Source organism: Vanellus vanellus, assembly GCF_965231255.1.
Source record: "Vanellus vanellus genome assembly, chromosome: Z".
Classification (NCBI taxonomy): Eukaryota; Metazoa; Chordata; class Aves; order Charadriiformes; family Charadriidae; genus Vanellus; species Vanellus vanellus.
In genome coordinates, this window is record NC_138908.1 from 42,200,798 (window position 1) to 42,225,168 (window position 24,371).

At 35.3% G+C, this 24,371-nt stretch overlaps 1 protein-coding gene across 1 annotated transcript; it reads right to left on the reverse strand.

Annotated features, from left to right (window-relative positions):
- Window positions 1–901: 901 nt before the first annotated feature.
- On the reverse strand, window positions 902–23,374 carry LOC309682965 (DNA excision repair protein ERCC-6-like 2). Its single transcript, XM_082497148.1, has 5 exons — window positions 23,302–23,374; window positions 20,387–21,584; window positions 19,528–19,682; window positions 4,009–4,196; window positions 902–2,152 (listed from the first exon to the last, which is right to left on the reverse strand). The coding sequence occupies exons 1-5, from the start codon at window positions 23,353–23,355 to the stop codon at window positions 1,234–1,236; spliced, it is 2,514 nt and encodes an 837-aa protein (XP_082353274.1). The 5' UTR covers window positions 23,356–23,374; the 3' UTR covers window positions 902–1,233.
- Between the last annotated feature and the right edge of the window lie 997 nt (window positions 23,375–24,371).

A 24,371-nucleotide genomic window follows, 5' to 3' on the forward strand; every position in this document is an offset into this window, starting at 1 on the left:
ATAGAAATGCCCACAGAATTGCTCAAAATAAAATATCCACAGTTTAAATAACTGAAGAAAAAAAAAAAAGATCAGCCAGCAATCTGCACACGCAATTGCATATTTTCTAAGTGCACACGCAATACAACAATGTATTTAAAAGTTTTTCAGAATACAATGCTCTCAAAATGAAACTTGTTACATTAAGCCAAGCAAGAAATAAGTCTTCCCAGTATAAACCATGGGGTTGTCCTATCAGATACTCAAATGTATGAAACAGAGACAACAGTAAGTCTGAATTACTGAATGGAATTAGATTCTTCCTGAAATTCACTAGGAAAAAGTGCATTATTTTTTTTTTCTTTTAAAAGACTATTCCCGTTCTTCTTTCCTTGCACAGGAAAGTAAACACCAAAGTATTGTCCAGACCACACCACCTCACAAAGACATGACAGAAGTCTACAAAAATAAAAAGTGGGAGATGAAAGCATAGTGAAAGGTGAAATCTGGCACCTAACACCATTTAATGTGCTGTAGCTCTTGCACTGAAAAAGAATGAACAAGCAAAAATTGGTGATTTTTCAAATCAACCAAGCTGTGAAACTCACTGCTATAGGACACTGAAGATAATTAGGAGCTCCACAGCTTCAAAGAGAGACTAAGCAAAATCATAGAAGAAGAAGAAAAAAAAAAAAATCCATCAAAGCTTATTAGACAAAGACATCATCCCAATTTTATGAAGTCCCCGAGTTGCTAGCAGCTCAGAAAATATGTAAAGTACCATTGTCAAATCCTTTTAGTATCATTACATTCTGCTGAGGTGACTAAGGGTGTCCAAACGGAAGTAAGGGGGAAAGATTATTTAGTACTGCTACTGAGTCTAGAAATAAAATCAGGATGCAAGAAACCAAAGTGCACTCAGAACATTTTAAAAAGTTTAATTTAAAATTAATATATCATAGCTTACAATACTATATAGTACGTGTGTACTATATACGCACATATGTATTATATATTACATATGTAACTACATATATATTCACATCTGTAAAATGTAAATCCCTATCATCATAAATATGAATTCATCACTTTGCCTTTAATTTCATGGAGGTATCACATTTTGCTGCATACTGCTGAAGTTGTGCATATGTTAATGTTTAACTAAGATAATTATAGTGCAACTCACATAGAAAACTTTCATTTTACTACATTAAAAGACGCAGCAATGGATGGTTCATCTGAATCATCTGCACTCTATTTTTTCCATAGAAAATTTTCATTTTTTTTCCAAAGGGCACTTTCACACTCTTCTCTCTCTTCTGTCACTGGGGGATGAGGTGCTCTTTCACATAGCTTCTCTATGACTGCTACGTCCGTGAGCTTTCTGAGGCTCTCCTCATTCTGCTCATTCAGCATGTCCCAGAAGTCTTTTGGTCTCTCCTTTGATTTTTCTACCTGCCCTGAAGGGAAACTCCTTGGTGATTCTGTAGGCCCATCTCCATTATTTCTGAAGAGGTCATTGAGAATAGAGGTATCCCCAAGTAAGTCCACAAAAGACTTTTTCTTACAAGTTTGAGCTTTTCTCTCCCCATTTTCTGACTGAGACAGAGATCTTTTCCTTGGCAGCTGTGTTCCTTTGGAGTCCTGCTGTCCTTCACAACCTTTTACAGACGGCCCCTCAATTATTTCTGACTTACTGCTTAATGAGCCAGATACCACAAAATCCTTGAATGCTTGACTGTTTCTCCTTTCGATATGTTGACTAGCAACAGTGGGTGATTGTTTATATTTTGCATCAACACACATATATTGCACATAGGAGTCACTGTGAAGTTGCTCTGCTTCTCCCTTTTGGCTCTGCTGGCTCCGTGTTTCTGTAGTTCCGCTCAGAAGTAGACCTTTAGCTGATGAAGATCTAGACTTAGATCTTTGAAGATTAACAATGGATTTTCTTTTTCTGGAGCGCGTTGTACCTAATTCTCTTTCCTCATCATCATGTGAAGCTTGTGCCGGTATTTCAACGGTGAAGAAAGACTCCATCTCTGGATGCCTAGAAACATAGAATTCCTTCAACATCTTCTGCCTTGTTTCTGACGTAGCTTTTGCAATATGTTCTGCCAGTTCTTCCACTGATCCCATATTAAAGTGGGATACCATTTCCTCAAATTGTCTCCTGTAATTATCAAGAAGGAAAAATGCATTGACATCTTTAACTAGAAACAAAAGCAGCTCTCAAGCAATTCATTCAATTCACATACTTCACATATCCCAGAAAGTAATCACTAAAAGTAACTTCCTTATTAGGACCTTTGCTTGTTTTTATTAGCAAAGAGAGGAAAGAATAATGACCTTAAAAGAACTGCAGTGTCGTTTCCTCAGCTTATGACTCAAAGATTTATTGTCTTTCAGTTTAGGTAAGATTTTGTACTAAAGGACCAGAATTCAGAAGGATGCAGATGGACTGATGGTAGAGTGTTTTTTGGAAAAAAAAAAAAAAAAAAAAAAAACAACTACAAAACCCCAAAACCACAAAGTAGTTGCTCAAGCTCCTTTTAAAAGATGTACTATACAAGAGCTGGATGAACACATTCACAGAAGACAGGGACTGTCTCTCCATCCTCTCTAGTGAGCTACGCAATATTTGTTTCTGCTAAGAGACCAAGCTCTAACTAAAGGCGATCATATCAACCAAGTTCGCCATAGTTTGGGATCAGGTAACCTAACCAGAAGGCTGGAAAGGTGGGTTTATGCTCCCTTGACAGAGAATGGGTATGAAACATGTTGCCTTTCCTGTACAACGGCTTCAGCAGGTAATGAGAATTAACTCTGTTTGGCCTCAAATACCGCTTGACTGGCTAGCTCCAGCGATACCCTTTGCGTGTGGTGATTGCAGACAGCTTCCCACTCAGCCCTACAACTACAACACATCAAACTGAAGCACCTAACCATCCTCATTTATTGCACAGTGGATCCAGACGTGCTACAAAGTACACCTGCAAGCAAGGTGCTCAGATGACCTGCTTAGCGTTTACATGAACGTGCTTAAGCTTTTTGCTAGATATGGCTTTAGGATCTTGGAATAACATCCTTAATTGCTTCATTGCCTTTGAAAATCTTTACCTCAACAAATTATTGATAACTATGAATACAATTTCAAGTACTTTTGGCATGAAGGGTTCTCCTCTACCTGCCTCTTAAATATTTAGAATTTTCAGTATCTATAATAGGAAGTAAGTCTGGCACTTAACAATAACAGTTTGGATAGCCGAGGCCAGCTGGCTAATACAAGATTCTGAACACTTAGAAATGTTACCTAGACACCAACTCATATATAGTAATTTATTTGTCTTAAGACTAAATTAAAAATATATACCAAATCCCAGTTCTATACGTTTGCCTAATTAACCACAGCTTTCCGCTTTCTATAAAACATCTGGCTGTTGTTATTGAACTTCTATCTATGTAACAATGGAATTTCAGTATTTATATTAATAATAGAAATAGTTTGGGGAAAAAAAAAAATGAGGAGACATAAAAATTACTATCCTTCCAAACATGTGGAGGGAAACATATTAAAAATATTAAGTCCCATGTTAAAAAATAAATACAAAGTCATGGGTTTTTTTAAACAGTCTTTCAAATGGAAGTGATGAGAGATGGGCAAAACCAGTAGGCAGTCAGAAGCTCACACTGTAAAACTTTTTGCTTCCATACAGTTTAAACATTGGTTTGTAGTACTGCATGGTGCACATACCATGAATATTGGTGGCGATGACATCTGCACAGCTATGTAATATATGACACATTGAGTCAACACATTAAAGTGATTTGCGGGTTCAATTCATTTCATTAATCAATTATGGTATTCTTTGTACAGTGTGAGTGGAAGTTTCCCATTAGTTCAGCTCTTGCCACAGAAAATCATCAATATTCCCTGAGTATGGCTGAAACAAAGACAAAAGCAACTGCCCCGAGGTAAGTTCGTTTCAAGCTTAGAATTTTACTTCAATCTCACTGAAATAGTCTCACCTGCGGATTCCTTTGGGTGTCTTCCCAACCAAGAAGGTGGTCGAACCTACTCTATGTACTTTTTTGTTTTTCTGGGTCACAGGATGCATAATATACAGGTGGTGTCGCTTACTGTTCGCCAGTGTTTCTTGCCCTCCCTTAATGATGTTGTTCTCTGCTGTGTCTTCTTCTGGGTCTTCTTCATTTTTCTAGTAAAATCAGACATGGAAATCGTCAAAACAGCTGTGGCTGGGACATAGTGATGAGCTCTATTATGCCCAATTCTGTCACTCTTAGCTAGAGCTCAATAGTTTGAGTGCTAAGAATGGGGTTCAGAGCTGCAGTGTCAACTCCGTACTCAGTCACAACCTTTCAGGGACACTGACGGCAAGATTTGGTTCTCTAAGAGTAAGGTGGGATATTTTTTCCAAACGGTTTAATTGTGAGGCTAAATGAAAGATCTCTGTAAATTCTCTAATGCATAAACAGGGGTTACACAAATACTTAATACTGCACCACAGGACCCAAATCTCAGTTACAACCTCCATATATTACTATAAAATAGAAAACAGAAAACGTTAATAGCTTACAGTCTTAATGGATACATTAATCCAGGAAGATATTATGTATCAAGATTAATGGATTATTTGGATTCACTGGTTCCTGCTTGTTACTGTATGTTTTACAATTGTTGCACAGTACACATTCAGAACTCTTAGTTACTTCAGCAATTTATCACTCAAAGAAAAACCTTAAATAATCACAACACTATTCAAAGATACCAAAATCAAGATAGAATCATTTTTGTCAATACACAATCTCTAATACATACACACAATTATTTTGAGTTTTAAATATATTTTTGGGAGGAGGTACCACTATACTTACCCATAATTGAACAGGAAAAAAAATATTACACATTACACATTATAATACCAAGAAGATTAAAACTGGTAAGATTAAAATTTTAAATGTAATGGTCATAGAAAGCTAATGTTTTAATCAAATTCAAGCATATCCTGTTACAGATCATCATGCATTGACAGTCAACATCTTGCACAAAAAATATAATCCTATCTACACCTTAGTTATTTTTCAAAAATTCTTACAAATTCTTGACAGCTTCCGCTTTCCCAAAAGGCAAGCCAAGGGAAATATGAAAATTACAGAATGTGTTTGAAGAGCAACAAAAAACAGAGAAGCGATATCACTTTTTTTTTTTTTTTTTTTCTCCAAATGAGATCAGGGAGAGAATAGCTGCTTAGTGATGTCCCCAATCCCCCTACTAACACTATTTGAAAGATGAAAACACAAACTGTGTTCACACCTTGTCATCTGCAGTTCAAAATTTGGTTTTGGATCTACAGTGTTTCTTCCCAATGTGTTTCTGTTTGATCCATGTCCACTTCCTTTATTTCCATAGGCTGATCACAATGTTCTTGAGCTTTAGGATCTCACATCTGTTCTCAATCCATTACTTTGGCAAGTAACCTCAAACTAGCATACAGAGAGAAATGTTAATAGTAAGGGACCTACAGGCGTAAATTTTCACTCTTTAAGCTAAATGTACAACTCCGTAGATTAAACTTTCACTGCACTGTTAAAAGTTATACTACACAAAACTGAAACAAAGGTCTCAATTAAGATAAAAAACCTGCCTCCCCAAAATAATGTTATGATTATAGTAACAAAACTAAGATTGACTTACTAGACATTACCTATACCATAAATATTCTGCAGTTATCTTGCTAATTCTGTGTGCAATTAAAATGTTTCTTTTTTTTTTTTTTTAAGATATACATAGATAATATAGAACTTGAATTGGAAATGTATTTTGAAAGAAGAAAGCAATGCTAGTTTTAAAATATATTTACTTTGATGGAATTTCTGCTCAAAAAATATTTATAGTATTCAGATCTCACTGTAAGACCTAGTGTATTTGTCACTCTGTCAGGAAATCAGGACTGTATAATGTAATTCAAGCAAGCACAACCTGTGTAGAATACAAGCCTAACCATGTCAATGCCTGTCTTAAAAGTATTTTAAACCCCCATAAATGTGCATCCATCTACCTCTTATTAAACAAGACCAAAGTATATGAGGCAGTAACACTTTGGTTTACACATCTGTTCAAACACAGAAGATTAAAAATCTCTTTGGGAAAAAAGCCAAATCTTGTAAACACACTGAAAGTTGTAAAATGGCTTGTCTTTGCAGAGGATCAGAATTAATGTAAAATGTGCTGCTAATTGCAAATAAACTCACAAATGGCATACTTAGTTCTAGAAGTACAAAACTTCTAAGTCCATTGACCCACAATGCCAAGTCTGAAGGAACAACAGCAAAATAGCACTACATACACACAAAGAGCTCCTCTTCTTCTATCTAAATTAGCTGCTCAAAGTCTTTTCCTGAAGGTAGAAAAATCCACTATAAACAAGGTGTCCCAAGAGCTGCAGGAGCTAATGCCAGTGAAAGCCCATGGCCACTGGGAGTTACTCTTGAAAAACTTCTCAGCTTTCTGGAGCAAAACCATTTGACTAAACGGCACCCAGTTAAGTTAAAACACAATAACTGGCTCTGTTGAACCTATGAATGTTTTTGAAAGTTTGCCAACTTAAATTTAACACCCAAATCCCATATCCAATAATTTCTTTTTTTTTTTTTTAAATAAACATTTTGTCAGTAAAACTAAAACACTTATTTCAGTTTTTCTTAAAATGTCTCCATGTTCGTTAAAGATCAAATCTGAAGTTTGTTACTCTGAGTGATGCACAGATGAGGCTCTAGGTAGAGGTAAGCTTTACATATGTATAGATGAAAATATTACCTGTATCTTTCCACTAGCATTACCATTAAAGAGGAATGAAAACGTCAGTCAACATTCCAGCACTGTCAACATTCCACACTATTTTGCTTCCTTTTGAATTTCACTTCATGTATTGCTCTCCTTAATTCTTCCCTCCCAGGGCCCATTTCTTTCTGATTCTCTTTCAGTGTTTGCCTTCTAACTCACCGATTGACATCTATTTCATGATGAACATTTCCTTTCAACAGCTTTTTATTTTCTGTTCCTCAAGGACTTTCTCAACCAAACTATTGTGTGCTTGTCCCATTATTTGCTTCTACATGAAATCCCACGTTGACTTTAGTGCACTGGTCTTGTTCACTTGGATTATCAAGTGTATCATATGCATAAGGCAATCTTGCAAAGCAAGACTGAAATTAATACAATTTGATTCAGCTAGGAACCTCTGACTCTTGTTCTTACAATACCGGTACTAGTGCCTTTAATAATCTATTTACATCTTGAATGTCAGATCCTTTATGAATTAATAAATGGTATGACTGAAAGAATGGAATAATAAAGGAAACAAATTATTCAACACAAGAAGTATTCTGTGCATGTGGAAGTGCACATTATCTTTGTTTAACTTAAAATACTGTGTATTAACCAATATACTTCGGTAAATACAAGCACTGCTGAACTTCTTGAAAGAGCATTTTAGTGATCAAAGATCAGACTACAGCGTTTTCAAATCATTACTGGAAAAACGGGAAAGATGATAGTGATCAGTACATAAGCATTTCTCAGCAATAGAAAGAAAGAGCGATTCAAGAGAAAGGAAGGAGAATTAAGAAGAACAAGCCAAGTTTTTGTCAAAAAAATCCAACTGTTTTGCCAAATAGCAAGCCTGGCTTTGCTTTATGGCTCAGCCACGTAACTACTGAAAAATGTTAACAAATTTAAAACAGGGAGAAGAAAAACAGTCAAAAAATTCAAATTGCACAAATAGCAACACAATTCTTTCTCCTCAAATTAAGATTCCATCCAGTGCCTAAGTAAGTAATAGCATGTTTTTCCTCTCACTTTAAAATGTAAATATGCTTAAAAGCTTCAAATACATGACTATAAACAATTTATTCTGAATGACAACTAAAAATCACAGTATAGAAATCCAAAACCATTCTTGCCAAACATTGTACCATCACACATGTGTATTAAAACATATTCTTCATGCACTGCATAGCACATCTTCTGATTAGCCTTCTGAAATACACATGATGAAAAGCTAAAAAAATATTTAATATAGCATACAGTACCTTCTGTATGTATTTTAAAATAATTTCTACAAAAAGATTGACAGCATTTATGAAAGCAGTTAGTCTTTACTAAATGTTCCACTATATGGAAGACATTATGCATTTGCAGTGCATGTTATGAAATTTCCACTGTTCAAAGTGGAAAATTTTCACTTAAACTTGACCACATACTTACTGGTCATCTCACAAATTAAGTTCACCTATATTGAGTTATCTGTAACATCATTATATATTTGTGCCTTCTTCACATTTTCTCCTTTCTCAAACCAGTATCTTGGCAGGGGGAAAAAGGTAGAGCAAAATAATTCCTTCAACATCAAAGACAAAAAAATCTCTATTGAGTTACTGAATATAACATTTTTACTGTTTTATTCAACTTTGAGCACTTCCACTTTGCTAAGAAAATCTTCACACAAAGTTTAAAAGAAATAAACAATTTATTTTCAAAGGCATATGTATAAGACAAAGGGCCATAGATGCAGGTTGATTAGCAGAAGGCAACATTTTCTGGATTCAAAAAATTATGCGAGAAAAGGTTGCAGTACAGAAAATGTCCCAGTAAATGTAAAGAAATAAAGTTAATGAAAGTACAGTAAAATGAAATTGTGAAGTGCTATTGCAAACTAAGGAAAATAACATGTAAAAATGCAGCCGTTCCTTCCTGACTTTTACTTGTCTTTTTATCCTATCCCATCCCCTTTTTATTTACTACACTTACGCTGAAGAGGCTTTCCATATATTGCAATGGGAAAGAAGAGGGTTTACTACACTGTTGTGCAGAAAATAGTTTATGAAGTATTGAGAAAGCCTAGGGACTCTTACCTCACATGAGAAAAATACATCAAAGAAAGCATTTATTTTCACCTTTCATGTTCCATTTAGTGTATGGGATTTTCAACGTAAACACGTTATAACTTCCTACCACAGAAGACATTTTCCTCCACCACTTCTTTTGTTAGGTATGTCTCTTATTCTTAAAAGCATACAGCAATTTTTATATACCCAATAGTGAGCTTCCATTTCTTTGAGTTACATATTACATACAGGCGCTAATCAAGAGTCCAGCAAACATGGTAGCATCTGCACATTTAGAGTCCCACACCAGTTCACATTTAAGGGTAATGCTCTTCAAGAAGAATGAAGACATGCAGCTGAGCATCAACCAAGAATTTAAGTGCCACAATCCAGCAGTAACTTCTACTTAGAGATTCCATCTTGAATCTGCAACAACTCTTGGATCTGTTAGCTCCGTGTGACAATCCATCTCCTGCTGCATAGTTAGAGCAGTTTTAAAAATAGTATATACCTATCAAACCCAGTTTTTGTCTACCTTTGACAGTACAAAATTTCAGTATCTCTTCTTCCTACAACAGGCATAAAGAAGTGGCTCTACATTCTGGAGCAATGAATGCTAATCCACGTATAGGCATCCTCAGACACGACTGATCACCTTAAGCCTGTGACTTCCCTTTTCCTCTCTTTAGCCCCTTCCAGCAAGACAAAAGAGAACAATATTAATCTTTTTAAGTACAGCAAGATGAGAACGTATGGGAGAGCAAGTGAGCAGAGGCTAGGAATGAGTAGAGAAAAACCAGAAACCACAATTCAGGGATACACGTTTTTAAGCTGTCTCATGTTTGTGGCAATTCAAGTCACCAAACTTGGAGGATAATGAACTTCTTCCAAAAGCCTGAATCTGAAGTTGAAAATATGTTTGCATAATAATTGCTCAGCCATAGTTGTACTATGTCTGAGCATCATCCTCTCTTTTACTGCCTCACTACCAACAGCATCACTATGGTAAGTATCTTGCCAAATATTGACTTCCAGTCAGTGACAACCCCCTCTGACTTTCCCACTCACAGCTGAAACAGTGTTAACAGGCTTTTTTCCAGGTATGCATGAAACCAGTGCTGCCAGATATCCAGGATACTTTCCATTGCACAGTTTCATTGTTTGTTTTCATTTCTAAAACAAACAAGAAAGGCCTTCTCAAATACTTAGCTGCCTTGCAGTCATCTACATCATACAAAAGCATGAAATAGTGAATTCAGTAAGACTGTCCTCTTAAAACACAATTTGGAAGCAAATAACCCTTATACCATGTTGTACTTTGTATTTTCCCACTCTCATCAAAACCTGAGAAAAAAACGTGACCTTCCAGATATATTGGGAGTTGCACTGGGTTTTAGATGATAATTATTTTGATGAGGTGATACTTACTGCATTACAGTGAATTTCTCTACCCAAATTACAATTCTAAATTATTTCTGGTAATATTTTTTCAGTTTATAGTTTTCCATTCCCCCCCCCCCCCCCCCCCCCCCGGGAGTTTTTCCCATAATATCTATGAATCATTAAGACCTTTCTACATGCTTTTCTTGAACATATGCTATTCTTAGATAGCGTTTTTATTTTATGTATGTCTTCCATACTTGGCAGTACGTATATAAATACTTTGAAATATTTGCTGACTGTTCGTTCTTGGACTTGTTTCCTTCTCTCTTCTACACATAAACACACAAAACAAGAATTTCTTCCTAAGTTTTTCTGCATGCCAAGGAAGACAAAGCATAACAGTGTCCATATAAAACTACATGTAGTTTCTCTAAAAATGAGGTCCATATGGTCAAGATAATTAAAAAAAGTTAGCAAGTAATGAGAATGTGTCTACTCTCACCTGATTCATAAATAAACTAGAATTGCTCTTCTACTTACAGAGGATAGACTTCTGAACAAACTACATACTTCGGAGGGTTACAGTGACTTACACATTCCACAATTTGAAATAAGCCTGAATCTTACTGTATTTTAGAATGATTTCTGATGTAGACATTAGCCTTCTCTCTGAATTTAACTTTCTTAATTGAAAAATAGTCTCACTCAGACTGAATTTGTCCATTGTTCTAACAAAATAGATTTGTAGAACGAGAATTAGAGGTAATTCTATAGCTAATGGTCAGTACCTCAATTGTCTTCAAAAATGAAGCTAACCTACCTTAAAATTTTAGAACACTAGGATGATCACATCTATATTCAAACTTTCTGAACTGAGCAAGGCTACTCAGGGTGTTGGCTCTGAATACAAAGGTATCTAATATTTGATTGTATCACAGGAGACCAATAACCGAAATCTTCAAGCTATGAAAAATGTTAGACTTATTCTGGGTCCAAATTACTCCTCCAAAACATTCTCCCAACACCAAGATACCAATATTTAGCTAGACCTGCTGACAAAAGTAAAGAAATTTTATCAGAGTAATATGTAGTTATTTTACCCTCGTTGTCATATCTAGCTTTTCTGCTTGTATAAACCAAGACCAAGGACATTCCATAAACTCTAATCTTTTGCTTGGTAGTGGAGAATTGACTACTAAGTCAATTGATGATGGATTGTGTTCTCTCTATTTTGCATTTACTTCTGAGTCTCTTTCTTCTCCATTCAAGTAACAGGGCAAGAATTTCTCATTGGAAGCAGTTTTATTTAATTTGTTGAGTCTTTAATAAAAATAACTCCTATATGCTGTATCACTTTCTGGCACCAAAAGTCTGACCACAAATCAAAATAGTTACTATTACTGTTGAGAAGAAGAGAAGATAATCAGCCTGTCTCAGAATTCAAAGCTAAGATAATTGCTTATTTCAGCAGAAGCCTGTGGACTTGCACCTATTTTCTTTTGCCCTCTCATCACTCCACCAAATAGCAGCAAAACCAAAAGCCATGCACATACACCATAATGAATATGCAACTATATGCCTCACAGAATAACACGTACAAACTACCACATTAAAAAAAAAAAACAACACAAAAGCCATACTGAAATGGTTAATTCCATTGTAAATTGAAACTGTAAACTCAATAAAGCAGCATTGCAGGCCAATCATTTGGGAACAATTATTTCAAAGCTGAATAGCATTCCCCATCCTAGAAGAGCAAGGATAATGGAATGTTATCTCCCAAAAGCCTATTCTTTGTAAACAACTATCTAAACTTGTTGAATCTGAAAGCTGTGCAAACACACTGTAATCAGAGTTACTGTAACTGATAGAAAGTCTTTGTTTAAATAATCTACAAAATGTCAATGTAATACAAATACGATAAAGAGGAGTTCTTAATAACACAACTTTTGTATTTACAGTATTCTCAACAGCACTTAAATCTGCACTGGAGATACAAAGGGCATGTTTTTTCCTAGGCTGACAGCATGCTTAGTTCTCTCATTTACACCACATTGCAATAACATAAAGAGGGGTTTACCATTAATCCAGGTTTTACTACAAAGCATCCCGTTATTTCTCTGTCAAACACTGGCAAGAGTGCCAAATGTCTGTCATCCAATTCAGAGGATTAAGTCTTCTTTTATAGTGCAATTCTTGTACCAATTTATAAAAATACAGATATAGTTTCTTAGAGCTGGTCACAGTCTATATTTTGGCCTGAATTCATGCCGCAGAGGTTGAATATGACAGCTGGCAGGAAGCTGAGGGGAGAATACATCCTCCCCCTTTTCAGTCACCACATTTCTGTTGCCATAGTGATTAATCCTCAATTGAATGGCTGTCTTTGTACATTTCTTTTCAGTAAAACTTCAAGTAAACTTAAGTTGAAAACATGCAGTTGACTGAAAAAAAAAGAGACTCAACATATTCAACAGGTACAGTACAAGTTCTTGTGACTAATACTTTTCTACATACTAAAAAGTGCAAATTAGCTCTAATGTGAGACATCATCAGTTTTTCAAATTTAGTATGTCCTGTTCCCATTTTTTTGTCTTTTTTTGTTAAACCTCCATGCTCTACCCCCCCCACACCCAATTCCTATTGAAGAACTACTACACAAATTCAACTTTATAGTAATCAGAGAAAGCCTATTCCAGACTTCTGTACTTATGTAAGACATTTCACACAGGCTGTTTTTGCCAATTAACAGAGAAATTAATTAGGAAATTAATTAAGGAGTGCAGTCACTTACTTCAGAATAGACTAGAAATGTTAAAAGAATCTTGCCCCTGGCAGGCTTCCATTTCTTATGGTAGCTAAGAAAAATGACAGTGCAAGTTACCCCAAAACCAAAGTAACAAGCTCCTGCACTGAAAATCAATGAGGTTGCTTTGGAACCTGGAACCCACCAGAAAAAAGGGGTCAAACCCCCCAAATCTCTAAAAATATTTAGTAGATGACTAAGGTCTTAGAGAAAGCATTAACACTTTCATTTTCCCCAAAAAATTAATAATGCCGGCATAACTTTGAGCAAAGTATCACATGAATGACTCAGATACTTTTTTTCCCTGAAAGGCTGAAATACCTGAAATATAAAGGCAGACTATAATTTTCAGAGTAAGTCCACCATGTCCAGTCTACAGGTTCATTTCACATTTTTTTCTTTTAGAAGCTTGTTTTCAACATCCTTCTTTCTGTAGCCACACAAGATAAATGAAAAACAAAATGAAGAACTGGCTTCTTAACAGATAGTAATGGGGTAACAGACACAGTAACCTTCCACTTGTTTTGTAAAACACAAGGAATTTTTAACCAAGTCTATTTGTATACATGCACAAACAGAAGACTTAGTTGAAACTAAAATGCAGAACAAAGATGACTCAGTGTCACTAAATCATCCTAAAAAACCCACACAAAATAATGCAGGAAAACCAAGTTATTTATTCCAATAGGTTAATTTTTAATATAATGTTCCTCACTTGAACTTCTACATAGAAGACCAGAAAAACCTTGGTAGTAATAATCTTCTGTGAAACATTAGATGAAGTGATTTCATAATCATATGCATAAGGAAGCAACAAAGACCAGGTCTTAGTAATTTTTAATGGAGTGGATATCTGCCACACTAAGTGATATGCATTTTATACCCTCAGATTTTTAGAATAGTGAAGCCTTGTGTGATTCTCCCTGCATCATGGTATCACAGAACTGACCATAATTTCTACCTTAACACTTAGGAATTGCTAGGAAACATTACAAATAGCCAGAACAAAAAGAGACATGTGACCGCTTTCTGAGACAGGTTCTGGGACGTACAATACATTTTTAGAACTACAGAGGAACTTGAGATGTATAATCTGTATCTTCAAAATTTCTTCAGGAACAGCTGTTTGCCCCACCTCTGGACTTGTTTTGATTACTGGGGCTCTTAAACACCTCTAATTATTCACACTCCAGTGCCTTATGCTCCACATAAGCAACACTACCAGAAACATCAACTGTTTGAGGGACAATTATCACGCTGTTCTTCTGTTCTTTCTTCTCAAAACCTACATTGGTCTCCAAGTTGTGGTCAATGGTCAGAATATGGACAATCTTCAGACACAGGATAATATGTATAATTCAGGAACTGTTGGTAGTAAATTAAAGTATTTTTACTGTAATTCTAGATATCCCTTAAACAGAGAATACCAAGTATATAAATACCATGTCTATCTAAAAAAAAAATAAAATTAATCTTTTAAGTGCCTCCCTGATTATACTTGCAAAATAAAGTATAAGCAGATATCCACTGCCATAGACAACTGTTTATGAAAGCTCCCTCTATAACAACAATATCTCTCATTGAAAACGCTACTCCAACTTACTCCAACTACAGCCACAGAATGTTATTCTACTTTTATGCAATCCTGCAATCCTATGTACTTCTGTGATAAAGGGAATATATTCCCAAAACTACAATTGATGTTGATTTCTTCAGGATCACGTGATAAAACCTTTCACATTTGTTTGCTTCTACTATTGTCACATACAAACTACCTTCAAATAGTTATCTTTCTTTAATTCAGATGCTGGACAGGACTTAATTTGACTAATGATAGTCAACCAAAACATGGTTTATTCTCTTGCTTACTTTATATTGTTACTTTATGCATACTTTATACTGATACTTTCACTACTTTGAGATTTTATCTCACCTTTCATAGCTGAAAAATTCTAAGAGAGCTCTCATGATGTTCTACTTTTATTTCTTGATGTGAGACTTCATATTCTGATTGTCGTTACCTAACTGTATTTTCAATAGTCATATAGACTTTATACAAATACACACTAAACAAGCATTCAGTACAATAAACATGAACACTCTAGCTGAAGTAGTCAATTTTCACAATTCCTTTTAAAACAAACCAAAATAGAGAGTATGACTCTGCTTCCCTACCACCTCGGGAGAAAGAAGAGTCAAAGGCTCTGCAGCAGTCTTGAAGCCATGTACCAGGACTGTTATGGAACCTGGAGCACAAAGCAAGCAAGAACAGAAGAAATAGTAGCAAGACTTATTTGTCATAAGAACTACCAAGATTTTGTTCCCTTAAGCCTTTAGTGGCAGAGAACAACAGCAGGTTAAAATAACATGTTCTATTACTTCAGAGAAAAAGTAGCTGGGGTATAGGAATACTAGTACAGGTGACATTAAGGACAGACTGACTACTTATTACTGGATTAAAAAAAATAAGCTTGATTGAAACCTACAGTTTAAAAGATTAAGAGAGATTTGGCTGTGAATTACAGTAGTGCCAACAGTCCAGATCTAACACAGACCTTCTGAAATCAAGAGACTATCACCAAGACAAACATATTTTTCTTATCCCAAAGTTCAAATCTTACACTTTCTGTAACCAACTTAAATCCAAGTTTACTTACTCATTAGTTACTTATGTTCTTAAATAAGACATTCTACATACCTTCAAAGTTCTCTTTTGAGGAACAAAACTCCCTGCTTCCTATCCCTTCTACTTTGGCTCTCAACGATCTTCTCATGCAACCTCTCTCATTTTGAAGGAAGAGTCCTCACAGGTTTTGCAGTCTGCTCCAGTTTTAAGCAATTTCTACAACTCAAGTGACTACATTAGTCTCCGTGCTTCAGCAACAGAGGAAGGACTAATAAACCTAATTTATATGCCTTTTATCTATGTCAGAAAATAAGGAAGACAACTTCTTTGATACTGCTTTCCAGCAACTTATTTTTGCTTTTAATCATGTTCACATCATTTCCAGAAATTAGCTACTGAAACTAAAGAACTCAACCTAGGATGTAAAAGTTCATGGGAATTTAGTGAAGCCAAAATGTGATTAGATGACTAGTCAATAGCAAGAAATCAACAAAAAGTCAATGTTCTTACAAAAGGTTATCTTAATTGATTACTTTTGCTTACTATTTATTTCTTCCTCCTTATTACTTGTTATAACATTACTATGCCTTTTATTCCCGGTTCATATGTAAGTAGGAAGCAGATTTCACTTGGTCTTCAACCAAGATTTGTAGGAAAAGCTGTATTTCCCACCTTATAATTCATCTATTTCAATGGAATACTTTGCTAGCTTTTAAGTGTTCTTGCATTCCTTCTGTAGACATATTAGCCATTTCTCAAAAAAATTATTTAAACTTTATTAAGTCAGAAATGCATTATTATAGACAGACTGCAGAGAAAAATTGCAAAGCAGGAAGACAGAGTTGGCATAGGTGAACTGAACAGCACAAACGATATTTTACTTTTGTCCCAAAGAGGCCTACCTATGAATTGAAAGGAAGAGATCCTTTTTGATCACCCCTACTCAGAAATAAGACAAATTGATTAAATGTGTTAAAAAAGATTCATAAATATTATCAGTGCATTATTCAGGAGTCTTCATGATGCTATCAAATAAAGCTCCAATATAAATGCACTGTAAAAAAAGCTTTAAATTAAGAACATCATCATTGATACCCAGAGCAAACTGGAACAGCTACACATTTCTGAGAAACAGTTACAACAATGACAATAGAAAGCAACATCAGTGAGAAATTTCAGCTGACAAAAGTTTGGGGTTTTTTTCCAATAACTATCAGGTTAAAATCAGCATTCTAGTATTTAATACTACAGTTTTATTTACTAAAAATAATGACAGAAATTTAAACTGTTCAGCTGTATTTTTAATATAACACATAATGCTACTTTAATCTGTTGAAAAACTTTTTTATTAAGCTTCACTTGAAATCAGCATTCTCCTTATTACACAATTAGTTGCCCTGACAGTGAACATCTTAGCTTAAAGTGACGGCAAATAAGTGAAAAATGACCAGACACGGTAGATAGTAAATTATCCATGGCCCAGCAATGTGCCCTTGTCGCCAAAAAGGCCAATGGAATCCTGGGCTGCATAGCGAAGAGTGTGGCCAGTAGGTCGAGGGAGGTCATTCTCCCCCTCTACTCTGCACTGGTGAGGCCACAACTGGAATACTGTGTCCAATTTTGGGCTCCCCAGTTCAAGAGGGACAGGGAACTGCTGGAGAGAGTCCAGCGAACAGCAACTAAGATGATTAAGGGCTTGGAGCATCTGCCTTATGAGGAAAGGCTGAGAGAGCTGGGAGTCTTTAGCCTGGAGAAGAGAAGGCTGAGGGGAGACCTTATTATGGCGTACAGGTATCTAAAGGGTGGGTTGAAGGAGGATGGAGCCAGACCCTTTTCAGTGTTTCCCAGTGACAGGACGAGGGGCAATGGGCACAAGTTAGAACACAGGAAGTTCCGTTCAAATACACGGAAACACTTCTTTACGGTGAGGGTGACAGAGCACTGGCCCAGGCTGCCCAGGGAGGTTGTGGAGTCCCCTTCTCTGGAGATTTTCAAGACCGGCCTGGATGCAGTCCTGAGTAATGTGCTCTGGGCAATGCTGCTCTAGCAGGGGAGTTGGACTAGATGATCTCTAGAGGTCCCTTCCAACCCTGATAATTCTGTGATTCTGTGACCAAAGACCGATGGCTAGAAGAGTAACAATGATCATGTTTTTCATAGAACACCTTTTAAAATAAAAATAAAATAAGTAAGAAAGGAAAATAATAGCAGTAACATTCTAAGTAGATCGTGTTTCAAAGTTGTCTATGAAGCTCTGGCAGCTCTTTTTTTAAGCCGAGCACAAAAATTTGACGCACCATATTTAAGAATAGGCAGCCATCTAGGGATTATTTCTAGATTAGTGCCTCTAAGTGAAAGAAAGAACAGGAAGCAAAATAAGAGGCAGCCTTCTCCATAATTATCAATGCTTTTCTTCCTACTTAAATTTCCAAGAGAATCAATGCTACTATTGCTTCTGAGTGAAAGATAGATACCTTAGAAAAATTGACTGAGAAGTTAATCAAGAGAGGTTAATTTGTAATAGTTACAGTCACAGAAACTCTAAATAATGAGACTTAAGTTATATGAACAATACAAATGAGACCCACAAACTAGTTTTGAACATAGGTGGATCAACTGACATGCATTCAAAGTACTCTCTTCACAGTTTTCTTTCATTTATGTTTAGTTTTATTAATGTTGTCAGCCGTTGCCATAAAATAAGGACCTTTCTACAGTATTGTTGATTATTTTTGACCAACTTTTCTAAGTTGGTCATTCTAATGTCCCTAATAAGGGACATTCTAATGCAAATGTGTTAGAATTGAAAAGGCCTCACTTTTACTGGTTGGCCTGGTTTGATCTTCCCAATGCAAAAAATTCTTTGGCATCCTTGGTAATGGCTTAATTAAATACAGTACATCAACAACACTGGAAGAAATTCTTTTAGCCACTGTGGATGTTCAACACCCCAGAACAACATAGCGTTCTGTCTACAATTTTTATAGTAATTGCTAATATGCTTGTAAAGACTAAACTGCACATTCACCATTTACTTATTCTATGCTTATTGTTTAACTTAAGAATCACTCTAGGAAATGGCAAATGTTTATTACAAGGCAAACAACAAAGTGTCCAGATAATCACAGTAGATAAAAACCACTATGTAATAAGAACAGAAACCTGGAAGGTGTACCTGAATTTATTCCAGATTTGTATGCATTTCAAATGAAATTAAACAAGATGTATAACAAACAAAAAGCATAAAATGCATTTGTCACTGCAAATGAGCACTTCCAGTAAACGCTAGTTTTACGTTTCAGACATTAAGCATAGACAATAATAATCATTACTTTTATCCACTATAGCAACTGCATGTGTCCACCTCCCCAAATAAAGAAAAATCTGCAAACTGGTTTATGTTTACTTTATATGCCACAGAGATTCCAGCATGTACTGTGGCAAACGGATTTTTCTTAACTGAATCAAGGACAATCTGAAGTTTTTTCAAGCCTCAAATCAGAAAAACATGGTACAGAAATTTGATTTCAAACACCCAATCTTTAATCTGATCATTTCTCTCAAAAATCCCACAGAGGGTGCTCTGCTGCTTAATTCCCAACTCTTTCAAAGCTGGTTAATGATAAAAAAAAAAAAAGCAACCAAAAAACCAAAACACAAAAGTAATTTATTAGACCTCCATTTGAGCCTCCTCCTCCTCCCATCCTCAGTGGCTTTGATCATTCATGGTGGCCATTAACAGAAAAACAAGTTTGTTAGAGCTTTTTAAGATGAAAAATGAGGACAAAAACAGTAAAAACAACATTCCCCAAACATTTCTCTTTACCTTGGCACTACAGACTGCTACATTAGCAGGGAGCTGGGAAAATTGCTTCAACTCAAATACATCTCGCACTGCCCACCGGCTCAAGCGATTCTCAGCCTTGCTGGATCCAACCACATTCTGATTTGAATGAATATATGCCACTTCTTGAACACCATCTGATATAGTAGGAGAAAGATATAATCAAAGATTTATTCCAAAACCCTGAAGGTACACAATTGCACTGAAGAAGGATACTGTAATTCTAAAGAAGTTTTACATTAAAGTTGTAAAATTTGTTATGATTTCACTCAGCACCAAGTTTCTCAGCTCTGTGAAACTAACAACAATCATTACACTTATTTAGATTTATCCAGTTTAATACTGCTTCCATTTCAGTGTGGTTTTTTTCAGATGGACAAAGAAGTTTCAAAGCATCTATGATTTAATGGCTGCAATATTAATGTTTAAAGTGTCTAACAGAATCAAATCTTCTACATGTTAATTCAAATCCCCAAATCACGTAAAAACTTACGTATGCAAAAAAAAAACTTAGCAGCCCTGTCAAGATTTAAAGTTTTACAGTTCAAATATGTAATTTGTGAATTCTTAATAAATCTTCAATTTTAGCATCTTTCAACAGACAGTAAGTGTTTAACAAAATATTACAAAGTAACCCATCACTTCAGAAGACAGGAAAGTGAGGCTAATTGATAAAGAGAGATATAGAAAGACATTACTAAATAATTTAGCACAGCATTTATTAGTATGTAGTAACAAAAACATGTATAGAAGGAAGAACTTCAAACCTGCCAACTATGGTATGTTAAACATGTTACTATTTTAGTTGAAATAAAATCAAAGAAATTAAATGACTAGTTACCTAAATATCTGTCCATTGATTCCACTTTTTGCTCTTTATGTTCAAATTCAGTTTTCCTTGCAGAAGTTCTATGCACAGCATAATTGCTAGACTTCATTTGTGCTACAGAGGTATCTTGAATAGGATGAAGCACTTCAGACCCAAACTGAACTCTGCCTCTCTGTCTTTTACACTTTGAGCTTTGCTTTCTGGCATGAATTTTCTCAACTGGTAAGTTATCTTCAGAGGATGAAAATTCATCTATATTCTGAGAATCACTTTCCTTTTCTTTTCTATTGGGCTTCTTTGATTGTAGCAGAGATTTGGAGGAGTTACTTAGTCGGCTGTTACGGGCATGTCTGTCTTTCCATTTCGGAAAGCTGAACGTTCTTAACTTTCTTGATTCAGAATGATGGGAAATTCCAATATCATCAGACTCATCACTTATGTCACTAGCCCCTTTCAAATCTCTTGTGCTGTTCTTGATGTCTTTAAAAGACATGACTTTGCTGAAATTTGACTCAGTACTATGGAATCCAAGTTGCCTACTCTCTCCTTTAAATACCAATCCATCTTTTTCTTTGGCAAACTCTTCACAGTTTTCAGATGCTGACCTGTAAATTTCAACTTTTTCAGTAAGCACTGGTTGCTGGTGTGCTGAAACTTGGGTAGGAAAGATAACATCATCACTCTCTTCAGAACTGCATTCAGTTTCAATGACTACATTGCTTTGCTTTGAGATGCATTGATCCTCACTTTCTCTGTCCCCTTCCTCCTCAGAGTTGGATAAAATGAGCCAGTCTGTACTACGTGTATCTTGTTTATCAGTTCCATCTGGTGACTGAGCAGCTTTCCCATGCTCCAAAACATGCACATGGCTTTGACATTTCTGAAAATCACTATGCTTACTCTTTGCATTTGTTCTTATAGTCTGATCATCAGAATTCGAATGATCAGAGTTGTAATTATTATACTCTTCTTTGGTAGTTTCAATTTCTCTTTGCAACAACTTGGAGAATCCACACTGCATTAAGGAAAGCTGTCCCTTTGTTACCATTAAATTATTTGCATTGTAAGGCTTCCTTCTGTCACATTTTTTCACAGAAATTTCCAGAATATCATCATCACTGAAGTCATCACAAAAATCCATTCCTTCTCTCTTTAATTGTACTTGAATGCTTCCGGGGACTCTATCTTCTTTACAGTCTAGTTGTTCATACTAAAAATAAAAGTAATTTACAGAAAAGGTATTTAAAACATAATAACATATGGAACACAACTAATTCCAAAGCAGTATAAAAAAGCAGATTTTCACTATGTTAATCAAAAAATATACAAAATAGCATTACAATACTCAAATAGAAAGCAAATACAAAACAAACCATAAACTGAAATTATAGGAAAGTCTTTGGCAGAACAAAGTTTTTAGCAGAACAATAAAAATAACCAAAAATATATTTGAGACTATATATGTTGGACACTGCTAAAATAACCTATGTCTTCACAATCCACACCCATATTTTTCTAGTTTACACTGATCTTGTTGCAACTTTTAATCTTTCAAATTTAGTTTGAAAAGCGACTTCATGATTCAAACCTAAGTAGTGTGTAATGACATTCACAAAAAAATAATCTCCCAAGCATGGCCAACCTCCTTATATATGGAGGGTAACACAATTTAAAAGAGCTATGAGTACATAACATTCTGCTCTTAAAATTAGTTGAGGCCTACTGTAATCAAACAAAAATTACATCCAGGCAACCTTAAAACATTTTGAAGCGACAGAAGTCTGGAATACAATTCCAAAACTGTGTACTACTGAGACAAAAATTATGACAATATGTAAATGAAAAGTCAAATGGGTAAGTACTAAACTTTTGTTTAGTAGAAGTTGTAAAATTATTATATTAATCCTGATATTACCCTGCTTATCAAAAAGCATTTAACACAAGCTAAAAAAGTTAAGTCACCAAATCCACTGTGAGATCATGACCATGCAGTGTTGTATTAGCAACGTAAGGTTATGACCAATGTGATGGCATACCAATTTAAATTAATACTGACATTTACCCACAGAAATCTCCAAAAAGCATAAGAGACATTGGATAATTTTCAGTACTGTTCAGTGTCATCTAATCTGATGGTATTTTCACCCTTAGACGCCACGTTTTAGGCCTAATTGTTTGTTTCCTAAATCATCTGAAGATAGTGTTCAGTCAAAAATGTTCATAAAAATGCTCCCATTAAACCAAGCCTTTACAGGAAAAAAAAAAGAAAATCTTGTTCGAGAACAAAATTATTAGATACATTATTAAAAAAAAAAAAAAAAAAAAAAAGAAAAAGCCAGCATTGAACAGACCACTGATTTGGTGGGAATCACTGTCTGATTATATCAAATACATAGCCCATGTCTTCCACAGAGATCCACAAAACCTGAAGCAACCTTTCAATCCTCTCAATCAATTATACTCCTATCCACAATTCCCTAACCAAAATCTTCAAAACAGTAGGTGTTAGATTCTCAACTGACTTCTTCATCAGAAGGCTGTCATATCATATCATGTCATGCCATGTCATATCATAAGGCTGTCACTCTTAAGACACTACAGAGCAATGCTTTAGTAAACAATATCGCTCTGTAATAACAGCATGTTCGTAACACCTTCATTCAGACTGAGCATATCAAGTGTTGTATACGTCATAGAATACCTTATTACCAGATGTTCAAAATATTCCACTTTAAACAAAGACAGCATGTCATTATCTAATGCTTTACAATACGTAAAACCAAAGGCAAGCAGACAATAAAAGATGGCAAGCGCAACCTAGGGTAGAAGCATTACCAGCCTAACAACACACTGTCCACATTTGCCACTGCAGTATCAGGAACTAGAGGGACTGTCACGCTCTGGTCTGTAGTCCACAGACTCCTCACCTCTTCTGAGCTGCATGGAGGATTCTCTTCCTTTAGCCATGTAGTTGCTGTCATGACTCCTGCTTCTACTCGCCCTTCCCTCTAAAACAGTCAAGAATGTATAGAATAAAAACTGTACCTGTTCCAAGTTAAAAAAGGCAAGCCCAGAAAAAAAAAAGTTTTTCTTTTTTTCTACAGAGATATAAGCATCAGAAGTACAAACAGCAAAGTCCAGACTAAGACTTACATTTTGGCACTTACTGCACATTGATCTAAGCCATAACCTGTAGGAAAAGTAACATGCTGCATAAATTGGGAGGATCTTATGCATAGACTGTTTTAATAATTCTTAACTTTTTTCCAAAACAGAACATCTGCTACAACGTTCATATTACATGCTATATTTTCATTTATATTTAATTTAGAGAACTTTGGAGCTTAATATCCCCCCAAAATGTGTTCTTATACCACATTATTCTTTTGGTTATGCTTCCTCCATACCGCTATATCATATTCCCCAGCCTCTTCCTAGTATAGGCAAAATAACAAAACAAAGGGAAGGATGGAAAGAAACCTAGAATAAAGCTGCAATAAATTCCAAGATGTAAGTTAGCTACAACAGACATGCTGGATAAAAAAAGATGTAATACTGCATATACTTAAAACCAGTGTGCACTATATGCTATGGAATTGTGCCAACAGTCTTTTTAGAGTAACTAAGAAATAAATCTTAAATTAGGAAGCCTCAGTTATTTACTTCCACCTTGTAACATTTTTAAATCTAGCATGATAAAAATGTATTTTATTAAACAGTTCGACATCTCAAAATGTACTATACAAAGGTTACTATGACCGTAAAAAAATATTTTTATTATCAGAAGTCTGTCTTAAAAGGTCACTTGAGCTATTGATGAATAAAAGGTATCAGTGCACAAAGTTGACAATAGATGAAAGTGCCACAAAAAAAAGTTACAGCATTTTTATTAGGAAAAGAAATATATTAGAAAACTTTTGGAAATTATAATCCAAGTTTCTTCCATTTTTTTATTTGATTTAAGGAAATTTATCTGGTCTACATCAGAGCAAGAAAT

Bases quoted from the DNA above. Each gene is read 5' to 3' on its own strand.
- LOC309682965 (XM_082497148.1), bottom strand. From the start codon at position 23,355: ATGACAGCAACTACATGGCTAAAGGAAGAGAATCCTCCATGCAGCTCA. The intron at 21,585-23,301 runs GTGAGGAGTCTG...TTTTATTTTTAG, and splicing joins CTCCATGCAGCTCAGAAGAG to TATGAACAACTAGACTGTAA. The intron at 4,197-19,527 runs GTAAAGAGAAAT...TGATTTTACTAG, and splicing joins TAGCAGTCTGTAGTGCCAAG to AAAAATGAAGAAGACCCAGA.